This window comes from Salarias fasciatus, chromosome 20, assembly GCF_902148845.1.
Source record: "Salarias fasciatus chromosome 20, fSalaFa1.1, whole genome shotgun sequence".
NCBI lineage: Eukaryota > Metazoa > Chordata > Actinopteri > Blenniiformes > Blenniidae > Salarias > Salarias fasciatus.
In genome coordinates this window covers 27,011,488-27,022,199 of record NC_043764.1, presented here as the reverse complement: position 1 = coordinate 27,022,199, position 10,712 = coordinate 27,011,488, and the positions used below count along the sequence as shown (strand labels likewise).

Here is a 10,712-nt window from a genome sequence, read left to right as displayed (position 1 = left end):
CCGTTTGATGATCGCTGAGGTTTTGTCGTTCCAGCTCAGGTCCTGTGAGATCTGCACTCCCAGGAACTTCATGTTCTCCTCTCTCTCCACTATGCAGCCGTGGCGGTGTCTGATGGAGTTTCTCCACCAGTCTCTGGGGGATGACTGTATTGAAGGCTGAGCTAAAATCAATGTACAGGATCTGAGAGTAGGTGTCTTTATTGTCCAGGTGTGTGTTGCCTGAGTGAAAGGTGGTGCAGGGTGGAGCAGGGTGGTGGATATTGCATCCTCAAGAAATGCAGCGAGGCTGACTGATGTGTTGTTTGATGAGCCGCTTAAATCATTCCATCACATTTGGTGTGGCGGTTGTAATTCAGACAGGACAGGACTGATTTCTTTGCCACTGGAACAACGGTGTATGTTTCGAAGCATCAAGGGACAACAGCCTGACAGGAGGAGGTGCTGAAGATGTCAGTCAGTACATCTGCCAGCTCGCCAGCGCAGACCTTGAACACACGTCCCGGGATGTTGTCTGGTCCCATAGCTTATTGTGGGTTGAACCTGGCCAGGGTCCTCCGTCTGGTGAGAGCTGGTCCGACAGATGAAGAGGACAAGGCCTCTCTCTGATTGACAGGTTTTGGATTGATTTTAAAGTGTGCACAACAGTTGCTGAGCCAGTCTGGAAGAGAAGTGTCATTGTCTGGTCTTGTAGTCCGTCAGCTCCTGAACTCCATGCCACATCCTTCTGGTGTTACCATCAGCTGTGGGTGTGATTCGTATCACAGAGATGTTGGTGGATTTTCTGTGTGTTGGAACGTTTTGCAACCTTGATCCCTTGAGAGAAACAACTATAAAGACACACTGAACAACAACAAGACATAAATCAACTGCAAAAACACACTGAACAACAAGACAAAGCTACAAACACTGAACAACAACAAAGAATCATAAAAAACTACAAAACATAAAACAACTACAAAGCGACACTGAACAACAACAAAGAGCCAGAAAAACTACAAAGAGACACTGACCAACAGAAATAAAACAACTACAAAGAGACACTGAACAAAAACTGAGACATCAAACTACAAAAACACACTAAGCAAGACAAAACAACTACAAAGACACACTGAACAACAGAGACATAAAACTACAAAAAGACACTGAACAAAAACAAAGTCACAAAGAGATCGCCTGAATTCAAATATCCGGATCATTTTATTTTAGAAGTTTACTGGTAATCAGTCTTCGTTTTTATGACATTTGAACAGTTCATTGAACATTTTTATGAGAAGATTTTTACAAATTCTTTAACAAACCATCTTATTATGAAAAGAATGACAACAACAAAAACAACAACAAAATATTAAAATTTTAAACACTGCATGTCATTGACTTACACTAGATTGGATCAGACACTGAATTCTAAGTCACTTTTGATAATGATTTAAACATAAAAACAAACTTTAGAGAGTCAACTTCTTTATTCCAAATTGTCATTTTGATCATTCCTGGTACATTAACATGTTTGAATCTGAATTGTTGACTGACTTTGGGCAGGACAGTGGTTTTTGCTCCACTAACCAAACAAATCAGAAAGCTCAGAAATTTCACCAATTTCATTGAGAGAGCTAATGACCAGAGGAGCAGAGTTTGAAGAACCTCCTTTATAACCAGGACTAAAGAATGGGAAGAGCTTCTCGGTGAAGGAGTAGCCAGTGAATGAATAAATCAGAGCTGCGGTGTCAGCATCATAAAAGGAGACGAGACCTTCGTCATAGTCCACAAACACCCCAACTCTCCTAGGATGAGACTGAAGCTTGAGGCTGAGCGAAGGAGAGGTACATACCAGGTACTCATTCTTGTTTAGCAGACAAAAAACAAAATAGCCATTCTTAGGTGTTTGTTTCTGTGTTTCCTCCCTGTCAATTGACTCCACGACTACTCCGACATCCCACTCTGTCTTTTTTCTCACCTGAACCTCAAAGTAAAATCTGCCTGATGAGAAACTCTGCTCCCCTAAAACATAGAGAGAATACTTGAATCTCTTTGGATTTTCAGGAAGTTCTTTCCATACACTCTCATCATGAACCTGTTTCTTGTTGTCTGACAGGTGGAGCCAGTAGTTTGCTGTTTCAGGATCCAGAGTCACCTCCACTGCATACTTCTGGACCATCCTCAGCTCGGACTCAGACAGCTTCTTCCTCCTCATCCTCATGGTCTTCTCCAGCTCAGTCACGGCTCTCACCACCATCCCGTTGTACAGCGGAACACTCACACTGTCCTCCACCGAGTCCTGGATGCTCAGGGCAGCAGCCTTCAGTGTTGGGAAGCTTTGGAGGAGGTGGAGGTGGTCATCAGAGCGTGACAGCTGCTCCAGCTCAGAGCTCTTCTTTATCAGCTCACAGATCTCCTGGTCCAGGTCTCCCAGGAGACTGTTGGCCAGCGTCTCCTTGGCTTTGTGCTTCTCGTCGATGTCCTTGATGAGCTTCTTCAGGCCGTCCTCCGCAGCCTGCACCAGAGCTCTGAACACCTCCACACCTTCTGCTTTCTCCTCGTCTGCAGACTCTTTATTGACCCTCACTGCCTCTCTGATCTCCTTCACCTTCTTACGTTTCTCTTGGATGATCTGCCTGATCTCGGCCTCCACCTTCCCCAGCTCGGCTTTCTTGGCATCGGCCTCTTCTCTCAGAGGAACAAACTGGTGGTTCTTGTGCTCTAAGACAGAGCAGAGCATGCAGACACAGGTCTGGTCGCTCTGACAGAACAGCTCCAGAGGTTTATCGTGCTGCGGACACATGCGTCCTTCCAGGTCCTCCACAGGCTCGATCAGCTGATGCCTTCTCAAGGCCAACCTGCTGCGATGAGGCTCCAGGTGAGTCTCACAGTAGGAGGTCAGACACACCAGGCAGGACTTGAGGGCCTTCACTCTGGTCCCGGTGCAGATGTCACAGAGGACGCCTCCTCCTGCAGCTCTTTGCTCTGAGCTGCCGCCGCTGGACTCCTGCTGAGTTTCACGTCTGAACTGAGAAACTATCTCCTTGATGAACCTATTGACATGGAGCTCTGGCTTCTCTTTGAAGACCTGTTTGCACACGGGACAAGAGAAGACGTTGCTGGTGTTCCAGTGCAGAGTGATACAGCTTTGACAGAAGGTGTGTCCACAGGAGGTGCTGACAGGATCCGTGAAGACATCCAGACAGATGGAGCACAGAAACTGGTCCTCAGAATGGCAACTGCTGGCTGCAGTCATGTCTACACACACACACACATAAAAAAAAGGAAACTCAGTTTGATGACATGGTGTTACTAAAGGCCTTTACAGATTGCGATTTCCGTCCGTCCTAGACGAAAGATAACTATTGTGAGAGAATCATTTTTGATCTTTGCTCTAAATCCGAGGTCCTGCGTTGCACTGTGAAACCAGGTCAAAGGACAGCCGACATCTTCGTCTGCAACCAAAGATAAGCGGCAACAAAATTCTGACAGTGTCAGAAATTTGGGGCGGTCATAGAACTTCTGCTGCGATCCATGGCAATGTTTCTGACGTTTACATGTAGTGTGTTTTGTTGGAAAATGACAGTCTGTAACATACGACGCTTGTAGATGCTAACAAGTACTTACTTAAAACCAAGTGGCAAACATTCATGACGTCACCCCTTTGTTTCTATTATCATCAAATGAGGCTCTCTCGGAGGCTGACATGATGGAATTTTGGAGCCAGAGACGAAACAAAGACAGTGAGGGGGCAGAGCCAGAGAGTGACAAGGGGCGGGGCTGCGGTGTTGTGTGATCATGTGATTGTCTGCTGTAAACTGCTGGAGTTTTATTTCATTTACTTGTCAATAATAACATTTACAGTGTTCGTGCATTTGACCAGGTCCCCAAGTAACACCCGGAACATCCACCGCCGCACCGTGCCGGCAGCTAGCACAGTATCTTGGCTCTCTTCGGGGATTCACAGGCTGGAGGGTTCCTGGAGAGAAGCGCCCGTCGGGCCGTCGCCCATCACTGACAGCAGCAGCAAGCGGTGCTTTCTCCCCAGCAACCCAGCATGTCCAGCCAGCACTAATGGTTTTTTTTCCCCCGGCTGCTATTTTCTGCCGGGTAGCGGCACTAGTGGACACTGTAATATTGCAAGTTTTTGGCACTTCAGGGAAGGCTTCATGTTTTGGGGTCACATGTTTTATCCATTATATATACGATCAATGCTTGAAACTCCCTTTGCAACATTCATCTGTCTTTTCGAGCTACAACAGTGTCCATATTCTCCTTCTTCTTTTTTCTACAAACAGAGCAAACTTCATGTCACGGAAAAGTTTTTCAGATCCATGTCGTACAGTGTGACAAGTTGTGAACTTTTTTTTTTGGCAGTCCATTGATTTATCGATGAGGACGAGCTCCGTCGATCTCAAGAGAGATCATGTTCAAGCAGGGGAGAAGTTTTATGGAGGAACTGAGATGCCCAGTCGACAGATCCCCCTTCTCAGCCTCGCTGGTGGTGTCCAATGGAAGGGACAGGCCCATACAGTTGGTACCAGCTTGGCCACAGAAGTTGCCGGAAGGTGCCGCAATGCGAGGACCAACTGCCTTCGGGGCTCCACTCCAGATTTTTCTGTAGGGGAGGTCGCCGTTAGCCTTTGTCACTCTCGTGATGACCACAAGGCAATGGTGCTATTTTACCTATATGTGGCATTTTTTGGTTGGAGGTGGGATTTCAATTGAGGGCCTGGGCTCTCACTGGCCACTTGCGCCAGCTGGTGATCCATAAAAGTGCCGTCTCTTGGTCTGCCCCCCTTTGACCTCACGCATCTGCCCGCCTACTGGCGTCTCACTTCCGTGTTCTTCGGTGCCTCGCAGCAGGTAAGAGGAGCTCCGCTCTTCTTGGAAATTTGTAAAAATCCCTTTCTAATTAGAGCATCTATTTTTAGCACGGACAGTCATTCATTTAGACGCGGACCTACGCCTCTTGCGGCACGATCGCTAGTAAGCGTATTTTTCATTCGTGGGGGTACAGGGCTCCGGTAGCTAAGTTAGCTTAGCTTTAGCCTAACTTAGCCTCTGTATTGTCACTAGGCAACCAGTGCAGCTCTCGGCTCGAGCCTCTCCCTTTTGAGGAGCAGCATTTCTGCTCAAAAGTGGTAAGGAATGTCTGTTATTGTGGTGGTTGAGCTCCAATATTCCAATCTAATATTTCTTCTCCACTTTTACTTCAGACGTGCTGCTGTTTTGCCCTGCCTCGACTCTCCGCTGCAAATTATTTGTTGCTTTGTTGCTTTTGCACTCCGCTGTCACTGCTTGCTGCTGTGCAGACCTGTCCTGTCGCGGCCAGTACTGCTCTTAACCTCTCCTTGCGTTCAGTGTGGCCGCCGTTAGGACGGCGCCTCATCCAACCACAGGGAGGGTTTGACTTCTGTTCGTCGCAGTCTCGTTGAAGGAGGGCTGCGCAATTGGGACACTGTTTATCCCTCCCTCCATTGCTGGAAAACTGAAATTAATTTTTTCTATAAATTGTAATATTTGTTTTGTTCTGTTCTAGGAGCTGGTGGTGGAGTCAAGTGGTGGTGGTGGTGGATTCCCCTGGTGGTGGTCGTCTCCGTTTAGTTTGTGGTGCACTTCCTTTTTTTGGTTTGCTGTGTTGAGTTTTTGTGTTTTTCCTTAGTTTAAGGTTTCTACCCCCTCTGGTGCTCCCCCTCCCCAGTCACAGTTCAGCCCCAGCTCCTCGTCCCCTGTATTCCGCCGTGACAGCCAAGCTGACTCAAAGTGCTTCTCTGCTGGGGAGAGGAGCTGCAACGTTCCCATCTGAGCTAATTGTGGCTAAGTTAGCGAAAACTGTCAGCTGACCCACCTGAAGACGGTAGACGAGCTGACTTTATGATAACACTGGCGATGGATGAAGAAATATAGCTGAAATGAGCGATTTTGCAGAGATTATGTCCCGCGCTAAAGCTCCATTGCCGTGGCCCCCACTAAGTGCGGCTAAATCGGTTGGATCTAAAAACTTCTGAAGGACTCCGAGCTGCACGATGTTTGTCTGAGTGAGTATATGAGCATGCACACACCTATAAATAAGATCCAGGTGTCAAAAAACCAGAGTTGCCCTTTAAATCCCCTCGTTTCAGGATAAGCGGACCCAACTCAAACTCGACCATTTCAGCTTCAGTTTCAGTTTCAGTTTCACAAAATGTGGTGTAGCAACACTAGGAGGAAGCAGACAATTTTCAAATTTGAACCTCATAATGAGGCTATGGCAACACATACTATTATAAGAAACTCTTCACAAAGTGAAAAATGCATAATATGGGACCTGTAAATGTAAACTTGGTTAAACCTACACTAAGGAACTTTTCAACCTTAATAAAACATTTTAATATCTTTTGTGATGATACTTCCACTTACAAGTAGTTGAATGACCCCTCTGTCACGGCCTGAGGGCGTCAGTATTGCTTTCACTTGGACTAAGCAGCTGTGAGGAGGGTGGTAGGAACCCTGCACACTAAAAAACTCCAAATGGGCGGACTGCTTTACAGCATGCGTCACATCATGATATAACATTGTTTAGCCATCATTAGATTCATTTAGATTCATTACCTCATTGCTTCACACAGCCACTGGAAATAAATGTAGGCGAGTTCAGTCCGACAGCATGCCACCGGGAGCAGCATTTTACCACACCACGCGCTAGTCCTCATGGGAACTGTAGTATTCGGTCAGGCAAAACACTACCGCTTTTGTCCACTGGCGTCGCCAAAATCAACGAAAACTGAAAGTTCCTTAGTGTTGCTTTAAGTTTGAGTGAGCAAAAGCCACAGTGACCTACCTGGGAAAGGCTGTGGGTCAGAGTCATGTGAGGCCAGTTGATGCTAAAGTTTCAGCCATTACAGAATTTCCTGCTCCCACCACTAAACGCTGATTAATGAGTTTTGTGGGACTGCTTGTCTACTGTTGCTTGTTGATCACAGTCCACTGACATTCCTGAACTCTTTGCAAAATCTTAATCAGAGACCCATCAGATGGGTTCTGTCTCTACAGCCTCATAATCTTGACATACATCACATAACAGGAAAAGATAACATCATGCCTGATGCCTTATCTCGAGCATACTCAAACTCTGCAACTGTCTCTGTGAAGGCAGGATTTAATGGGCCTGCCGCCCTGGCTGTGTAACTCACCCTTACCCATAGACACACCTTATTTGTGGGGTAGCTGGGAGTATGTTTAGTTTGTTTTGTTGTGAATAATTGGGTTTGTTTGTAGGTTACCATAGCTTATTATATTTGGGATTGGCCAATCAATTTAATCATCATTTTCATTCTTATTCCGTATTAACGTTTTCCCATTATTGCATCTTTTTCCGTAGTCATTAAGTTATGGTATGTTAAAAGGGGAGTGGTTAATTAGTTTCCTTTCAGTGAGTGTGGGGATTAATTTGAGCACCTGTGGGGAACCAATAAAGAGGGAGGTGTGGCTGCAGGTGAGGAGACCTCTCCAGTGCTTGGAGCTGGAGAGGCAGGTGAGGGAGAGATCTCCGTGAGGAGTTCTTCCTGTGTGCCGGTATGTTTACCTGTCCTGAGAGCGGCTGACTGCAAAATAAAGATCTGCATCTTGGACCGAACCTGGGATTTCTCGTCTGTCTTTGGAGTCGGGGCATGATAGTCTCCAACCTGTTACTCCTTCTCTTTAGTCTCTGCTCTCTCTCTTCTTAAACTGCAGATTATGGAGCATCTTCCTCCCACTGACTAATGTCACTCGACACCAAAGTTATGAATAGGTGAACATATCAGGAGACTTATGCAAGCATACATATGTACATTTATACATTTGCAAAGAGCCACATGAACACTGACTGTCTATTGAAGCTCATGTATCAGTTAATACCAGCTGTGGATAGTAGGTAGCTGTATTAGAATGACTTTTTCTAGAATTTTTTTTTTTTCATTTTTCTGAGAGCAACAATTAACCAGTACTAAAATCAGAGCAACTTATTGTTTTTTTCATATTTACTTTTCATTAATGTTGCCTGAGCCTTCAGGTGATTCTTTCACCAGATTTTAAACTAGTCCTTCCAGTAGACCAGTGGTTCTCAAACTGTGGGGCGGGGGGGGGGGGGGGCGTGTGACCGTGTGGAACATGCCTTTTTTTTCCGCCGGACTAAAATAAAGTGTAATTGAACATCCACTCCAGTAGTTGGCAGTGGCGCTCTCATTGTCAGAGTGCGCAGCTCTACGGTGTAGGTTTTTTTGCACCGAGCTGCGATGTGAAGCGCAGTAAACAAACCCTGAGACAACATGAAGACATTTTTAGCAGGGATGAAATGAAAGGCGGAGAGAGACGAAGACAGTGAGTCAAAATAGAATTCTGGCTGAGTGTAGAGAGGGCAGGATCCACTCTGAGGCCTGTGGGCATTCTGCTTCCTTTTGCAACGTCTTACCTTTGTGAATCCAAACCTCGCTCTGAGAAGCTGTGCACTGCAAAACGTGCTCAATTTGAATTTGTTATTATTTATTGATTTTGTTTAATTTTATTTTCCAGCAGCAAATGGTGCAATAAGTCTGTCAAAAATGTTTACAGTTTAAACAAGGATATTATTATTTTTGGAATTTCAGGCAAATTGATGCACTTAAAATCTTTTTTTTTACAGACTAATAAACAATGTTAATAAAGTCACTCTTGTAAGTTGAACTATATCTCTTTCTTTTTTGTTTTCTTTAACGTTAATAAGGATGTTATGCAGAGGTGTACGTATAAAAATTTTATAGACAAATGCTATTATTTATAGTTGTTGGGGGGGGGGGGTGAATTGTTGTCTTCTTGCTACGAGGGACGTAACAGAAAAACTTTGAGAACCACTGCTGTAGACTGACTTACACAATGCTATGATCCACCTATCCCACTTGAGGACCAACTATATTAATTAGAGCACTAACCAGCACTTAAAAATGGTACCTACTGCCTTCTATCCAGGTGCTCTGCACATATAGAACAGGGTAGGGGGTCGAACACACAGAGCTACCAGAGGTCTAACCCCCCCACTGTAGCTTTCACTACTCACAGTAGATGTGCAACCGTGCATAGGGAGACTTTTTTGACTAACCAACAAAATAACTCATGTACTTTCACAAAAACCCCTAACTGTTTTTTAATGAAATACAAGAAGTTGTTTTCCTTTCAAGCCTCATGCGAGCAGGGAATGTGGAGTCAAACCACAGAAACAGTTTCAACTTGTTTCTGAGGACAAATGAGCACCAGTGAAGGGAAACAGAAAGAGTCAGAGAAAGACCACCAACCTGCTGGAGGGAGGCACGAGGAGCTGGATTCACTGCTGTTTGGATCAATGGGGGTCGAAGTGGTTTCAGACTGTAACAGGGGCTCTCTGCTCTCTCACACTTTCATTTCTGTGAAGTCAGGTGGCAGCTGTGGGAGGAACCATCGTCCCTCAGAGCTGCAGGCTGATTGGCTCACAGCAATGACTGACAGAGCAGCAGCAACAGACCCGGCGGTAGAGGGCAGGTCAGAGAGCCCGGGCCCACCCATCCAGCAATCTGCCCCCCCAGGACAGACGACAACACTATTTTAAATAAAGTTGCAACCACCCCAGTGACTTTTTAAATTATGCTTTTCATATTATTTTCTCCAAACAATGAGGATCACATAGACGGTCTGTCACATTATGAAACGGTCTTCTGTTTGATGGACTGAGGCAAATAGAAAAAGCATCAAAAAATCTCCTGCGCTATTATTACCTTAGATGTCTGAAATGGACATTAGAACCTGGCTAAACAAGAAAATAAAAATAAAAAGAGCATGTCTCAGTCTTAATTACACTTAGTCATCTAACACGACCAAACAAATACATACAACACACATTTGGGGGACTTGGCGCGCCGTGCTGGGGGGGGGGGGGGCTGATGGGACTGCTCGTTTAGCCTCGCTCACGGCACGGTGTGGTTACTGCCCCTCAATTTCAATCGCAAACATACGAGGGTGGACCCAAATGAAACCGGAATTTGGGTGTAACTTTTCATTTCTTACATTTCAAAATAAAATAACACCGTCGCCTTCAAAATAATCTTCATTTGCGTTAATGCAACGCTCCAGCCATGTTTCCCACTTCACAAATGCGTCGGCAAACTCATGCGTAATTATGCCTTTAAAGGAATACTCCGAAGATTTTTGACCCACGCCCTATTCCTATCATTGACAAAGTGAGACAAGCTCATAAATACCTTTTTTGTGTCTCTGCCTCCTGTGACTTGCTCCCAGCTGTTAGCATCGTAGTTAGCTTAGCTCAATTGCTTGAAATCAATAGGGAAACAAAGCCGGACTGACGAAAGTGGACAAAATACTCCTTGCAGTGGTCCAGGGGATGGCGTATTAGCACGTGAAGTAAATCCAAATGGTTAAAAAACATTTTAAAAGAAGTGTTATCTTTCCAATCTGTTAAAATAGCATTTTGATACACACAGATCTGCACAAGCATAGTGCGCCACGGAAGGATATAGCGGACCACAGACTCAGCCACTGTGACTCAGTCTCTCTGTTAGTTATAAGTGCTGTGGTTATGGCTTGTTCTCTGTCACATGTGATGTGTCAAATTGGGAATGTATATATATATATATGTTACACTACCCCCCCCCCTTTACCCTCTCTTTATCTTTCTCTTTTTCTCTCTCTCTTGCTCTCTGAGCGTTTCCGTCCCAGTCATCTCCGGCAGCCATGCCAGATGCCAGTTT

General features: G+C 45.3%; 2 protein-coding genes across 2 annotated transcripts in view; both read right to left on the bottom strand.

Annotated features, from left to right (window-relative positions):
- Positions 1-1,178: 1,178 nt before the first annotated feature.
- LOC115408254 (E3 ubiquitin-protein ligase TRIM39-like) lies at positions 1,179-9,406 on the bottom strand. The gene is made up of 2 exons (XM_030118901.1): positions 9,267-9,406; positions 1,179-3,234 (listed from the first exon to the last, which is right to left on the bottom strand). Exon 2 carries the CDS (start codon positions 3,230-3,232, stop codon positions 1,559-1,561), a length of 1,674 nt encoding a protein of 557 aa, XP_029974761.1. The 5' UTR covers positions 3,233-3,234; positions 9,267-9,406; the 3' UTR covers positions 1,179-1,558.
- LOC115408253 (zinc-binding protein A33-like) overlaps positions 1,551-10,712 on the bottom strand; it is a 24,584-nt gene continuing 15,422 nt past the window's right edge. Inside the window, exon 3 of the mRNA XM_030118899.1 lies at positions 1,551-1,581. Within this exon, the coding sequence (XP_029974759.1) occupies positions 1,580-1,581 (2 nt within the window). The 3' untranslated portion in view covers positions 1,551-1,579. The remainder of the gene's footprint in view (positions 1,582-10,712) is intronic.

Bases quoted from the DNA above. Each gene is read 5' to 3' on its own strand.
- LOC115408254 (XM_030118901.1), bottom strand. From the start codon at position 3,232: ATGACTGCAGCCAGCAGTTGCCATTCTGAGGACCAGTTTCTGTGCTCC.